This window comes from Plasmodium coatneyi, chromosome 10 (assembly GCF_001680005.1).
Source record: "Plasmodium coatneyi strain Hackeri chromosome 10, complete sequence".
NCBI classification, from domain to species: domain Eukaryota; phylum Apicomplexa; class Aconoidasida; order Haemosporida; family Plasmodiidae; genus Plasmodium; species Plasmodium coatneyi.
Window position 1 is genome coordinate 1,128,481 of NC_033565.1, and position 16,284 is coordinate 1,144,764.

At 37.3% G+C, this 16,284-nt stretch overlaps 2 protein-coding genes across 2 annotated transcripts; one reads left to right on the top strand and one right to left on the bottom strand.

Annotated features, from left to right (window-relative positions):
- Window positions 1–7,044: 7,044 nt before the first annotated feature.
- Window positions 7,045–7,451, bottom strand: PCOAH_00030500 (Uncharacterized protein; the record flags this gene model as incomplete). The annotated part of the gene is made up of 2 exons (XM_020059851.1): window positions 7,045–7,361; window positions 7,439–7,451. The coding sequence occupies 2 exons, from the start codon at window positions 7,449–7,451 to the stop codon at window positions 7,045–7,047; spliced, it is 330 nt and encodes a 109-aa protein (XP_019915403.1).
- Window positions 7,452–13,823: 6,372 nt separating this feature from the next.
- On the top strand, window positions 13,824–16,284 carry PCOAH_00030510 (KIR protein; the record flags this gene model as incomplete). The annotated part of the gene is made up of 4 exons (XM_020059852.1): window positions 13,824–14,414; window positions 14,644–15,375; window positions 15,613–15,765; window positions 16,024–16,284. Coding segments are annotated over 4 exons (1,737 nt in total), but the record flags the coding sequence as incomplete, so codon positions are not given.

Consider the following 16,284-nt stretch of genomic DNA (forward strand, 5'->3'; position numbering starts at 1 on the left):
TCTACCCCATATTTTATCCTACAATGCGTTCCAGTAATGAACATATAAATCTACAAGTAGTACATGTATATACTTAGAAAGAGTACTACACATATACATACTCAAACTACTTCCATTACACACTCCCAATTACACCATCCTACATTCATAACGCCCTCCAAATGGGGAAATCTCCTTATATTCTGGAACCATTGTTGTTGTATTTGCTTCCAAATTTCCTCTCCGTTGGATGATGCTGTTTGTGCCATTGTGTTCTGCCTGCTCTTTGGCGGACGTTGTGCTGGAATCCGTGTTGTTGGTGGATGTCCACTCCCTGCGCTCATTCCGCTACCAGCACTACTACCTGAGTGACTTAATTGCGATACAACATTGTTCTGTTGTTGCTGTTTTGGACATGGTTTTTCTGGTTTTGGTATATTATTTATTAATGTCATAATTGTGTCATTCGCCTCCATAGTTTGCTTAATATACCCTAACATGGGCATTCCTTTTTTTACCATCATAAGTTCTAACTTTTCATACTCGCATTCTTCACACTTTCCTCCTGAACGAAATTGGCTTCCCATGCTTTTCATTGCAGCAAGTGCACTGTTCATAACATTATCAGCTTTTTCACAATATACTTCCCTATACTTATATAACCACATACTGAGCACAGCACAATACACATAATCCTTTATTTTGTCATCAGTACTCTTTTTATCACATGGACCAGGACTTCTTGTTATTATTTTAACCAAACTTTTTAAAATAAACGCGCATGCTTGCTTTTCCTCATTTGTCATACTTTTTGTTCCTACATTCACTCTTTCACATTCATCTTCATAAGTTTTCCCTTCACCTTCTTCCTTTTTTGCCATTTTTCCTAGCATTTCATCAGTCCACTTTGGTATTTCAGTCATTAATTTTGTCTGTGAATTAGAATAATATAGTCATATATGTTTCCTATATATGATATATTCATGATTATTTAGGGAAAGAAATATAATTCAGCGCAAGGACATATTAGTACTTTACATATAATCTATGTTATATTGTATTACCTCCCCTGCGCCCCTGCTTCCCTTTACATATTTATTTTCCTCCAGCCATTTTTCCATTAACGGACCGAATACTTCATCTTCAGCCATTTTTTACCACATTATTCAATAATTACGTTATTCAACGAATTAGGACGTAGTACTTCCTCAAATACTGCGTGCAGCACATTTTTTCCACCTATAATGTTATTCTTCGATGGATTGACTTGCTCACTTCCAGGAAGTAGTATATGTGGGGAATTCTTTCATTCATTCATTTTTCCTTCATTCTTTTCTTTCATATATTTCTACAGAACTTCATTGTACATTATATATATATATATATATATATATATTTCCCCTTTGGTCACACTACTTATTCTTCTTTTCTCATTTTATATGGAAATTTTACACTTAGACTTAACGCAACTTATTCCCTAATGAGCATATTCCTATATGAATTTGCTCTTATATATTAGTGTGAGTTGTTCAACAAAAAAAGAAAAATTCTGCGCATGCGCCCTTTCCTATCTTCCTCCCTTTTATTTGCCCTTTAATCCTCTTTTCTTTTTCTTTTCTTTTTTTTCTTTTTTTTCTTTTTGCGAAAAATATATTTTCTCCTTTTTTTTTTTTATTTCCTTCTTTTCCTTTTATTTCCTTTTTTTTCCTTTTTTTTAAAATTTTTCTTTTTTTCATTAAGAAAATAAATAAAACAATTTTCCCTTCTCCTTCCTTTATGCATTGCACTTTCCTAAGAAGAAAAGAAAAAGAGAGAGAAAACACAACCATTGCCTCCTTCCTTTTCGTATACATTCTACCTATGTACTCCCTCTTTTTTTTGCATTTTCCTTTATGCACTTCATTCTTTCTAAAGAAGGAAGAAGGAAAGGGATTACGTTCCTTCATTCTTTTCTTCTTTATTTTCTCTTTTCTTTTTTTTCTTTTTTTCCTTCTTTTTTTCTAAAAAATTTTTTTTCTTTTTTAAACCTTTTTTTCTCTTCTTTGGCCAATTTCTTTTTTTTGTTCTTTTTCTTCTTTTTAAAGAAGAGAATATATAAAAAGAAAGAAAAAGAGATTAGAAAACTTTTTTTTTTTCTTTTAGAGAATTTTTTTCTTTTAAAAAGGAAGAATGGAAAAATGAAAGGAGAAGCATACTGGAATGTACAAAATCATTAATTTTTGGGAAGCAGAAGGAAAAATAAATAGCAAATAGTACAAATGCTGTAGCACAGTATATACATCGTTTCATAATGAAAAAAATCAAATATTATTTCCATATTTTATTTCTACTTATATGACTATATACTTATGTCAAACATTTTGTAATAAATGATGATCCTAAATATATACAATTCCTTTATCATACACAGATACACAGGCACATTTTCTTTTCTCTTACATTTCGCACACATTCCTCAAAAACACACCATTGTTGCCAAAGGATTAGCATTCACATTTTGGCAACTAAGCAATTTCTCTGATGGGACTGCTCATATAGTTTGTTTCTTAGGTGTTGCTTCTACTACCTTACGTGGATGGAACATTATCAGCAGCATGTTCTCATTTCCAGCTTATTGTGTTCTCTCCCTTCATTATTTTTTTATTCCCTTTTCTTTCTTTCTTCATTTTTTTTTTTTTTTTTTTGTTAAAAAAATGAGGAACTTATCTAACATAAGGAACAGAATATTCTGTGTTAGTATCATCATCATCTTCCTCCTCCTCCATTAAGTCAGGTTCTGAATCTACTGTTGTTGAGTTGTGCGCTGAGGAATAATATTCATTCTCCTTCTTTAACCTGCGTACCAATGATCTTTTTTTCCTTCTATTTCTGTTGCTACCTCCAAAAGTGTTACGTAAGTCAGAAAATATAGAAGTATACTAAGAAGAAAAAGAAAAGAAAAGAAAAGGGTCTTATGATTGTTAGTTGATAGGTAGGTTGTTAGGGGTGGTAGGTGTTTTATGATGGTGCTATTACTTTACTTACCTTATATAGATAGAAAGCAAGTGCTGGTAATCCTATTGCTGCTGCACCACCAACAGCGGAAGGAATGATGGGGATGTCAGTTTCCCCTCCTGATGCTAGTAATGGTGGAGGTTGTGGTTGTTGCTGTTGTTGTTGTTGTTGTTGTTGTTGTTGTTGCTGCTGCTGCTGCTGGATTTCTGATGTTCCTCCCCCTCCTGGACCCTGAGGACCTTCTGCTTTTTTTCCTTGATTAGGAGTTCCTTCTGCTTTCTTTCCTTGGTTAGGGGTTCCTTCAGCTTTTTTTCCTTGGTTAGGTGTTCCCTCTGTTTTTTTTCCTTGGTTCTGAGCACCTTCGGCCTTTTTCCCTTGGTTTTGAGCACCTTCTGCTGTACATATAAAATTGAAGTAAAAAAAAGAGAGAGGTGTTGCTTTAGTGTAATAAGCAAAGGTTTACACCTGAATTTATCAGGTATCAATACTCCCTTCCTTCCTTAGACCCTGCTTTCTTAGATCGTCCTTCCACTAACCCTTTTTCCTTTCCTTCCTCCTCCTTAGTCCCGTTCTTTCTCTCCTTAGACCCTTCCTTCTAACCCTAAATGCGAAATCCAACATCCACCCCTCTCCTTACTTCCTTCCTTAGACCCTTCCTTCTAACCCTAAATGCGAAATCCAACATCCACCCCTCTCCTTCCTTCCCTCCTTAGACCCCTTCCATCTCCTTTATTTTTCTTACCTGTGTCAGTTCTTGAAGGTGATGTTGGTTTAGGGCATGTTAGTTCCTTCGGTTTCGCGAATTCCCCCCTGCCGTCGTCCTTCTGAAAGTTCGCTCTAAATGTTTCACAATATGGTTCTTCGGCAGTTCTGGGGCAAGCTTGACTTAATGCTTTATATGCTGTTTGGGCTCTCCTTAAGGACTGCTCGTATTCTGTATTGCATGGATAATTACTATAGTCCTCGTTACCATGTATTTTATTATAGTCATAGTAGTAGTCGAATAGTATTTTGCCCTGCCCAAAACGTTCATTGGTAATACCCACGTACAAGTTCTTGCACCTACATGTAGAATCAAAATTCCCGAGTTCATCGTAAATTCTTTTTACGACCATTAAGAAAGTGCTTCCTGTCGGAAATTTATCCTTTACTTTAGTTCCTAACCAATAATAAAATAAGGTAAAACGTTCATCATCCGGCAAAGAAGCGAACTCCCCTCCCCCTGTACTGTTACATGCTACACAGTAGCTACTTGCAATTTTATTGGCCAGGTCTCTATCGTATATACTGTACATCTTTAATGATCCTTCAACCTTCTGTTTTAAATTCCCAAGGTTCTCCCAGTTCTCCCCGAGTTTACAACTTCTTCCTATTCCTCCGCTGTCTAGCTCATGGTATATTTTTACTGAAGGTAATTTAAATGAACCTGGACCCTATAAACATAATTGGGGAAGAATGGAACATGTGTAAAAAATGGATGCTTCTATATATATTCCTAATTTATAATTTATTGCACTATTCACAAATTATTATATATACATCATATATAATTGTTCATGTTGGGAGAAAGAAGGAAGGTTGTGTTAGGGGTGATGGTTCGTGGAAGGAAGGGAAGCAACAGGTCCCTTCAGTGTTGTTCCTTACCCCTGGACTCATTGTTTATGTATACATTCGTTTTGTATATAATAAATTTCTACTGAAAGTTGCCTTCTACTTATTCATAAGAAATGTATGTATGTGTGTGAGATTTTTCACATTATATATTCCAAGAGGGGCTGAATGTTAAGGGTTATATATACCAAATTTTTACTACTCCTCCCTCCTTTCATAATAAAGATGCATAATCCTTTAACTTTCTTCAAAGGAATACGATAATATACACTACGTATACACATCAAAGTCATTACATATGTGCACGTATATATAATTTAAGGTAAGAATATGAACGGCCGTACGAATGAACGAACAAGCAAAGAATAAGAAAATAATGGATCGAAGGAGTCAAACTTCTCATGTTCAATTTGTATCTATGTATTATATATCTTTGTGCACGTTGTGTGTATGTGTTCATTTGGAGTATTCCATTATTATGTACACTTCTCTCTTATTATGTATATATAAGCACACCTCTTTTTTCTATTTGACAAAAAATTTTTCACATGTACCACATACTTTTATGCTTTATTGTTATGTTTAAAGGGGAGTTAATTGAAAAATTGTTAATACATGCACCTATTGCATAATTCAATCCAAAAAAAGAAGGAGCACACACTTCCCTATACCCTTCTCCCTTTTCGTACAATATGCACATTCGTCTATATGCTCAGGGAAGAGTGCACATTTACAGAATAAATAAGAGGAGTGCAGTACAAATATATATGCTCATATTTTTTTTGTTCAAAAGAGAGAGAGTGAAAATTCTGTTTCTGTTTAAAAGTGAAAATTTGGTGTGCACACCTGCTGAAATTTGTTATGCAGTAGCCCCTTCTCCTATTCCATCCCTGTATGATCGGTTTGTTATAATAATTTTGCACCCATCCCCTTCCTTCCTATCTCCATCTTCCTTCATTCCTTCTTCCTTCATAATTACACTACAGGTAACTTAAACAGAACAAATATATTATACTATCTGCGTTCCTCTTCTCTACTTTTCCTTTTCTTAATCTATGTGCACATTTCAGAATTCACTTCACACCTTCTCTTCCAATCTCTCCGATGGGTATGTTATAAGTATTTTATTCATACATACACAACAACGTTGTGAACTATGTGTACATTAGGGGGGGGGGAAAGCTTCCCCGCCCCTTCTGTTATATTACTTCCCCATGGATTTATGTGCGCCCACCTCCCCCGTCCATCATCTTTCCCTAAGGAGAAAATATATTACAGCGCATTCCCCCCCTCCAATGGACGTCTATTGTCCCATTTCCTCTTAACGAACACCTATTACATTGTCCCTCCAACACAGAGCTTTCTATATGAACCTTATGGGCAGAATTACTCCCCTTAGAAAATTTTCTCCTACACTTTTTTTCCATGGAAATATGTAAATTAGGTGTGCACCTACTTTTAAAGAAATATACTCCAATAATTCATATACTAATCTTTCCTTAGATGGTAAATATGAGGTTCCCATAAGGGAAGGGGCGAGAACATAATTCATATGTGGGGCGGGGGTTGGACACACACATTAAGCTTCATGCTTCTCCCCCAATCATGCAGACATATAATGAATAGAATTCACCACCTCCCCCCAACTCCTTCTCATTGAGTTTCCGATGGGCATGGGCACCCCCTCTTCAGTGATTTCCCCCAGATAATAGATACTCCCCCAATGGAAGGAACTGTGCCCTTTTATGCGCAAGGGTAGGTGGGGGAACGAACACCCATGCAACTTGCCTGGTCTCTACCAAGCTGTACCCTCCCCTTTTCGCATGCGCACATGTATGTCTGCATGACAGATCAAATTTAAAAAGGGTAACACCTAACTGTGGAAATATTCTTAACCAAAAAAAAAAAAAAAAAGAAGAAGACGAAGCAGAAGGAGACGAACACTATATGCTGGAAGGAGGGTGGTAATAACTTAGCCTGCGCTCGGGGCACAAGGCCAACAAAAAATACGTGTCAAAAAAAAAAAAACATGTTTGTGTGCATGCTTCTCCTCATGTGGAAAGACATTCCCCCCATTTTAAAATCTTCAAAATGTGTGACGCACGTAGGGTGAGACATGCGTTGAGGGGTTAAGAGGTGGGGTGTTTCAACCCCGAGGTGGAGGGGGAGACCACCTATCTGTGTTAACACGCCCCTGAGGAGGGATGTCGCATAACATCGCACCGTTCTTCATCTTGCCACCGATACACCGGTGGGCTCAATCGAAAATAGCGTCATTTGGGTGATGAAAAAAAATTGCCGTCGCAAAGTGGCCAATAAATGCTGCGTTTGCGATGCTCATATAGGTGCCTGTTTATTCACACATCGATGGTGACCAAGCGGGGGAGTCCCCATTTATAACTGTTCCGATGATGGTTGTTGCAATGGTGGCTGCTCCGCAGCGCTATCCTCCTGCCCTGTTCAGATGTTTCGCCGGCGAATCCCGTCATGGACGAGCTTCTCGGTTAGGTTTCCCGTGATCTGCGTAAGGTGGCTGGTAGCCTTCTGGCTAATCTTCTGCACCGTATCGTCTATCGTCTTCTCATGCTTCAGCAGGATGGGACGTATGATATAATTGTAGACAGTTTCCGCACCCCTCACTTGGGGCATGTACAGGTAGACGAAGAACAGGAGCTTCAGCAAATAGTAAAAAGGGACCCAAAATAAGATGATATCGATAAGGTACTCAAAAAAGAAGAATAGAGATAAAACAACCTTCCTTCTTATACGCTGCATTTCTTTAAGAAAAAAAAAAGAAGAAAGAAAGGGAAGCAATCTTCCCACTTCCTCCTTCCGATACATTATACCTATGTACCCTTTTTTTGCATTTTTTCTTACTTTATTTTTTTTTTTTTTTTAACCCTTTCTTTTTTTTTTCTTCTTATTCAAAAAGTGCGCTTATTCCTTCATCTAGACGATGATGATGTATATGGAATAGAATATTCGGACGAATATTCCGTTGTTGAGATATCGTCGTCGCCGCCGTTTGAGAAGGTGTTCAAATCATGTCTGAAAGTTGATCTTTTTCTTCTGCTTCTTCCATTTCCAGAGTGGTTATGCTTCCTCAAGAAAAAAGGTTTGTACTTGTAAAAAAAGTAAGCCAATGCAGGAAGTCCTACTGCAGCTAATGCACCAGATATGGTAGCAGGAGCGATGGTGCTAGCACCAGACTCTTCTTCCCCTTCTTTTTTGTGACTACCACCACCGTCACTCCCTCCTTTTTCTTCTCCACCAGAGACACCATCCACTAAATCGGCATCGCCAAGGTCGAAGTCATCTCCAACAGAAGGTTTTTTTGGATTGCAGGTTAATTGCGACAGTTTATTACTAATAACACTCTTATTCTTGCTCCAGAATTTGTGCCAGTAACCATCGGGGCCCCCGCCGTAGTCGTTTTCTACAGCTGTATATGCTGCACTAATGCCCTGCAGATAATTTTCGTATTTCCTACTACACTCAGACCCACTACTCTGTAACAATATTTGTAATTCATTAAAGTCGTGATAATAGTCGAAGATTTTTCTCCTTTGTATTAAATTTACGCCATCAACGGGAATTTTAATTTTTTCACATGGATTCGTAGCACGAACTTCCTGCAACTGAACGTAAATTTTACTCATAACATCTTGCAATGAATTAGTGTCCGCCAAAGCGCCCGACACTGTAGATCCCAGCCAATAGTAAAAATAATCACAGCGATCATTGTAGGATGAATCGTTCTTGCTCATTATGGCAGTTATATAGTACCATGCACCTGCAATTTTATCTATACAACCACTTAAATGTGGGTACTCTGTCTGTATACTCTGTAGACTATTTTTTATTGGGCTGAAGATATCGTTATTTTTGGGTACGATACCTTGGAGATCAAGAATTTCGTAAACTTGCCTTGACGGCAAATTTTCCAGGTAATCTACCTATAAATGTAATTAGCGCAAATATATATGTTTCCCCATGTATACTTCCATACAGTTCCCATAATATTACATGTGAGGTATTATATATATATATATATATATATATATACTGTTATGTCATTCATTCCACATAGGAAGTAACAGTGCGTGCCCCTACTTCTTCCGACATTAATGGAGGTTTAGGTCCCTGTTCCCCGTGTTCATCATCACTTTCCGCAAGTTCGTCTTCGTCCTCGTCTTCCCGTGGCCCCTGCTCTCCATTACTGCACGTTAATTCTGGTAGGTTTTTCGTTTTCCCTTGTTGACATTCATTACCTTTCCCATTCTTCCCTATAAATTTTTTACAGTACTTATCAGTGCTGCCATCACACATATCACATAGTAGTTCATATGCTTCTACAGCTTCCTTCCGGAGTGTGGTATAATTGGAATTAGAGGAATGTTCCTTACAACTCGCTGTGTCCTCCTTCCAAAAATTAATGTTATATTCATAATCAAATAATTTCTTACTCTCGTCAAAAATTTGCCAACTAATATTGTCATCGTAAAAATTGGTGCATTCATTATTACATGCGCATTCTCCCTGCAGCTCCTGGTAAATTGCCTTCATGACCTTATCAGGTGTGTCACTTAAAGTATTAACTAATTTCCCTTTTACTGTATTGCCTAACCAATAATAAAACCAATAACACCACTGACCACTGGTGTCTGTCTCCTCCTTTGTACAAGCGTAATTGCAGTTGCTAACTATTTCCTTGGCTATGTTTACATCACCATCATTAATTCCGTTGCCCCGTAATGCTCTTTGCACATTTGCTATTAGTGCTTGATCACATTCCGGATTACTGGACTTCTCCTTGCATGTTACCTCCTTACTGTCCTTGAACACCCCGTACCTTTCTTCCGAAGGTAACGCATCTGTACGTGCTCCCTGAAAATTTAATAGGTGAATTATATGAGTATATATATATTTTCCCCTATATGACCACATGTGTTATTTCATCATTATATTACACACTATGAATAAAGTAATATTCACACACTGATGTAGTCATGCTGAACGGGACGTTACCATTAACATTCTTGCCACTCTCCTTCCTGCTGGTGCCACTTTTCCTATGTATACAATTTTCTGTATATGTAATGAAATTTATGTTATAAAAAGAAGTGTTCTTTATATATTCTCATATATATTAAACAACAACATTAAAATAGTTCCCCCCTCCCTTTCATGATTATGAATGCACACACTGAACAACTTTTTTCTTCAATGGCACAATTTTGGCTTAACGAAAAAAATTATAATTTGGTATTCTAAATGTTCCACTCCCCCTTTATTTTTTCTTCCATTCCCTTAAATATATAAAGAATATTTCATCTACATTAAATGCACCTTCACCCTAAGTAAGCTATCACCCTTCCTAATTCGCGTTACACCTTATATACAAATATCTCTTCCTTACTTTTCCTCCTTCACTCCTCCTTCTTCACCACTTAAACCATCCTTCTTTTTTTTTCCTTCCTTAAAGGTTCCTTATTAAAACCTCCTTTTTTTTTAACACTTAGAACTTCGTTCTTCTTCATCCTAAAACTTCCTTCTCTTTCACCTTAAACCTTCCTTATTCTAATCCATAAAACTTCCTTCTTTAAAGCTTAAACCTTCCCTTCCTTAAACCTGAAACCTTCCTTCCTTCATTCCTCCTTATTCCTTCTTATTCCTTCTTTCCTTTTAATTCTTCCTTCATTTTAAAACTTCCTTCTTCGAGAGATCCCTTCCATTCCTTCCACCAACCACCACCCCAACAATATTCCTTCATCCTCATACCTCCTTTTGTTCCCTCCCTAAGACTCCATTCTTCCACGTCTAAGACCCTCCTTGCTCTCCTCCTCACTAGAACTTCCTTCCTCTCCTCGTCCATAGACCTTCCATCCTATCCTCCTTCGACCCTTCCTTCCCCCTATTTAGAACATTCCCTTCCTTCCTACTCATTAGAACCTACCTCCTTCCATAGATTTCCTTTCCTTGCATTACTCTTCCCTAAAACCTAAACCCTGAACCCTAAACCCTAATACCCCCTTCCTTCCATTTTAATACTTCCCACACCTTATAAAACGACAAAACCCTAAATAATGCGCCTGAACCCTAAACCATAAACCCAGAACCCTAACCTCTGAGCTTTAAACCCTAAACGCTGAACCCTAAACACTTAACCCTCAAGCATAAACACTTAACCCTCAAGCATAAACACTTAACCCTCAAGCCTAAATCCTAAAATCTGAACCCTAAACCTAAACCCCAAAAGCTAAACCCCATACCCAAAACCCTAGAACCTAAATCCTAGATCCTAAAAATTACACATTAAACCCTACACACTAAAATCTAGAACCAAAATCATAGACCATAAACCCCTAAACCTAAACCCCAAAACCTGAACCTTGAACCATAAACCTTGAACACTAAACGCTTAACCCTGAAGCTTAAATCCTAAACACTGAACCCTGAACCCTAAAAGCCTAAACCCACAACTCTATAACCAAATCCCTAGACCTTAAACCATAGACCCCAAACCCTAGATACTAAATTCTAGACTCTAAAACCTAGACCCTAAAATCTAGACCCTAAATCTTAGACCATAAACCCTGAAACCCAAACCCTAAAACCTGAACCTTGAACCCTAAACCCTAAACACTCAAAACCTGAACCCTCAAACCCTACACCCTGAATCATAAACCCTGCACCCTAAACCCTAGATCCTAAACCCTAAACCTTAAACCACGAACGTTGAAGCTCTTCCCTAGGAAAACCTTCCTCAGGAATAATGTCATCCTCCCTAAACCCTAAACATGTACTTGGAACATATTCCATATTAACACATTCCTTAGGAACAAAGTCTTTTTCCCTAAAACTGAAATCTGAATTTAGAACCTGTTTCTTAGGAACATCCTCCTTAGGAACAATGTCCTCCTCCCTAAACCCGGAATCTGAACTTGGAACCTGTTCCTTAGGAACATATTACCTAGTAACACCTACCTTAAGAAAACATTCCTTAGGAACATTAACATCTAAATTTCTTCCTTAGGGAGAGCATCCTCAGTAGCGAACATTTCCCACATGAAAACTGAAACTTAAAATACTATATCCTTAAACCTAAATGCTGAATTCGGAAAACTAAAACTTGAAACCCGAAATCTGAACGCTGAATACTGAACCCTCAAAACTATACCTCGAAACATAAACTATGAACCAAAAAAACTGACCTCTGAACCCTAAAAATTACAGCTCCAACCCTAAACTATAAACCCCGAAATTTAAATTTCAAAATCCTATACCCGAAACACTAAATCCTAAACCCTGAACTCTAAACCCTAAAGCCTAAACTCAAAAGCCTAGATCCTAAGCCCAAGACCCTAAATACTAAACCTTAGACCCCAAAAGCCTACACCCTAAACCCAGAAAATCTGAACCTAGAAGGCTGAACCCTGAAACCGTACACCCTAAACCTTAAGCCCTGAACCCTAAACCCTAAAACCCTGAACCCTAAACCCTAAAACCTAATCCCCATGCCCTAAATACTCAGTCCTAAAAACTAGACCCCAAACCCTAAACATTTAAACCTAAACCCTGAGCCCTAAACTGTACACCCTGAATCATTAATCCTGAAGCCTAAGCGCTAAGCCTGAAAATTGAACATTAAGCCTTACATGCTCACCCTAAACCCTGAACAATAAACCCTAAAACATAAATCCTAAGCCCTGAAGCTTAAATCCTAAAATCTGAACGCTAAACCCTAATACATAAACCCTAAATACTGGACCCTAAAACCTAAAGCCCGAAACATTAAGTCCTAAACCCTATAACCTGAACCCTAAGCCCTAAACCCTAAAACCTAAACACTAAACAGTCAAAACTGAACCCTTCAAACTAAATCCTGAACCCTGAATCACAAACTCTGAAGCACAAACCCTAATCCCTGAGTCCTAAGACCTGAGGAAAAGGTCTAGAATATAGAAGGAAAAAAGAAAAAAAGAAAAGAAGAGAAAATGAAAAAAAATGTTAGCTAAGGAAGGAAGTTACTATTACTTAGCTGTTATAAATAGATAACTGGGGTGTACTGGAATATAGTTCTACAAGGACTAGTACGTTTTCCCTCTGCCCTTTTATGTAAATTAATTCAGCTCTAGGTATGTTATATAGTCTTCATGTATTCTATAAATACATGCTTCCCACTATATATTTATGGATGTGTAAATTCGTAAATAGGAGGCGGATAATACTCCTTATGTGAGGTGTACTATACATATGTTAATAAATTTTAATTAACTTTGCTTATAATAATTTAGCACATAATAAGTAGTAGAAATATGTGAAAGTTTTCCTTATCCAAAAAAGCAAAAGTAATAATAAATAAAGGAAAGGTACGGCACACACACACATAACACAGAACGCGCACATTCCTGATTTCTCTAACTTACAAACTTGCCAACTTAGCATCATCATCACCAAACATCATTATCATCTTCTTTTCGTTTACTTCCGCCTTCTTATTCTGTGTATACATTCAATAAATTAATATACTTCACACATGTAAAGCGCATATAACGAACATATAAGTAAAATGTGTACGTATGTATAGTTTAGGTTCACAGTACATTATACTTTAGATAAAAAAAAAATAATAAGTACTTAAAGAAAAGGAAGGAAGGCAAGGAAGGAATAAATATTACACATATATATATATATAATATGTAAATAGAAGTATAAGTGGAGAAGAAGGAAGTACTATACACAAGAACACACTTCCCAAAGGGGGGTTTAAGGAAGAAAAGGAAATGTATGTATATAATACAACGTAGAACAATGCACATGCATATATATATGTAACTTTGAAATAAGAACAACATTATTATCCATACCACACAAATTATCACCCAAACCACAAAGTATTACCACAAGGAAAGAAGTATGGCAGAGAAACCGGTAGGTGGAGTGAGTTTTCTTATTTGAAATATATAAATATTATGAATTCAATATTATAAATAGATTACTTTGTACAAACTGAAATAATAATATAGGAAGGAACACATATGGAAAGAACACCCATTTTTTACACATGTTCCATTCTCTTTGTCAATTACTTTTTTGTAGGGTCCAGGTTCATTTAAATTACCCTCAGAAGAAATATATTCTAAATTCGATGCGGGAAAAGGAGGGAGGTGTATGTTCCGAGGGGAGGGAGGGGGAAACTTACTGTTCTGGAGGATGATGTGAAAACATCATTAGGAACGTACAATATACATAATGAAGACCTGGCCAATAAAATTGCAAGTAACTATTGTCACGCATGTAACAGAGGAAGGGGGGAGTGGTTGCCTACTTTGGGCGATGAGGATCTTCCTTATTTCTTTTATTATTGGTTAGGTGACAAAGTAAAGGAGCAATTTCAGACAGGGAACAATTTCTCACCGATTATGAAGAAGATTTATGGGAAGCTCGAGAAATTCGGTCCTAGATGTTCGTGCACCAATTTGTACGAAGGTCTTAACAAGGACAGGTTCAAACAGGCTAAGGAGTTATTTGATTACAACTATAACTATAAGATGCTACTGAGGGATAACGGATGGTGTCGCAATTATTGCACTAATGATAAATGTGACACCTTGTATAACACAGCCCAAAGAGCATATTCGCAATTGAGTTCATATTGCCCAACTGCTGGCGGATATCAATATTGTAAAGAATTCAATGAGACCACAAAAAAGAAAAAGGAATATGAGAAACCAGAAAAATTAGACTGCCATGCTGCTGCCAACGAAGTATCAGTGAAATATCCTGCAGCATCAACACCAACAAAAGCAACACAGGTGATAGCACAGGTTAGTCATTACTTCTCTTTCCTTCTTCTTCCATTCCATTCGAAATACATTTTTTCTATATGTGAGCAGAATGAAATACAACAACATTTTTTCTATGTGAGCACAATGAAATAAGAAAAATGTAATAAGAAAAAAAATGTAATAGAAGAAACATGTACGAAATGTACATGGAAGTACACATGTATGGAAGTACATACATTCCACTTCCACCCAATTGCACATTTTGTAGGTTGCAAGTTCTGTTACATTGCCTTCGGAGGAAGAATACGCTAGGTTCAATGAAAGGAATTATTGTAAAGGAGACCGCAGGGGGGAGTACTGTAAAGAAGACTTAAGGAGAGAAGTGGAAACAACATTAACATCGTGGAAGAATGATGTAACCTTGGCCGATGGAATTGTAAGAAACTACGATTACGCATGTACGAAAGGAGGACAGGGTGAACCGTCCTATTATGACCGTTGTAAATTCTTTTATTATTGGTTAGGAGATAAATTAGGAGACTCTCGATCAATGGTTATTCCGGAAATTTATAAGAAGCTGAAAGATTCCACGGGCACATGTAAGTGCACCAATTTGTACGATAACATTACCAAAGAAAGGTTCCCACAGGCTAAGATACTATTCGACTACTACTGTAATTATAAGAAATTAGAAGGGAAGAATGAGTGTAATGATTATTGTAAAAATAAAACATGTGACGACGCCTACAGCAAAGCTGAATCAACATATACAACGGTAAATACAGAATGCCATACCACTCAGGGAGAACCATATTGTAATAAATTTAAAGAAGAAAAAGGGAAGGAGGGGGAATTCTCGAAACCGAAGGAACTACCAAAACAAACGTGCACTCCACCTCTAGCACCAGAACCAGCACGACCATCAACTTCACAGGAAAATCTAACAGCATCAGATGGGGGAGTAGCTAGAACTGCTAAGGATTCCCCAGATTCAATACGTGTATCAAGTGAAGGTAATCAATTCCCCCATATATAAGGGTCAGGAAGGAAGGACAAGAAGTTGTTAATTCATAAAATGTCTACTATAAGAGATCTTCCCTAAATAGGGTACACTTGTACCTAACACCCCTACGACCTTCGACCACACTCCCACCATTGTCTCATCCCGAGATTCATAATATTTTCTTCATTATATTTTATACACATTATTTACTATTATCTTTTTTAGCTCCTCTAGGTGAAGAAGGTAGGAACAGACCACAAGGTCCACCTCCTCCAGGAAAACCACAAGGACCACCACAACAAGGTGGAAACAAACCCCAAGGTCCACCTCCCCCTGGTCCTGGTAGTACAGGACACCAAAGTGGTGTACAGAAACTTAGTTCTCCAAGTGCTATTAGCTCCCCCGCAGTGGATACCACCACTATTATACCCTCTGCTATTGGAGGCGTAGCGGCCACAGTAGGATTACCAGCACTTGCTTTCTATCTATATAAGGTAAGTGCAACAGTTATAATTGAATATATAAATAATAATACCCCCTATTCTGTATTATTATTTCAAATAAATATATAGAATAGACTGCGTGCATGTATATATATATATATGTATATATTCCTTCCCTTATACCCACCTTCTCCTTTATTAGTATAATCTTCTACCTCCTGGACTAAAAAACTTCTTTGGAGGCAGTAGCACCAACAGTAAAAGCAATAGAAGAAGAAGAACAGTTGAGCGCGACTTTGATTCATTGATGAACGATTCTACAGATGTTTCAACAGTGCATTCCACAACAGATTCGACGGACAATTCTACCATATATGATAGATCACCACCATCTGGACGGAGAAAAGCAAATAATAGAAGGAATGGGCAACATAGGAACAATATTGCTTATCAACGTATGTAA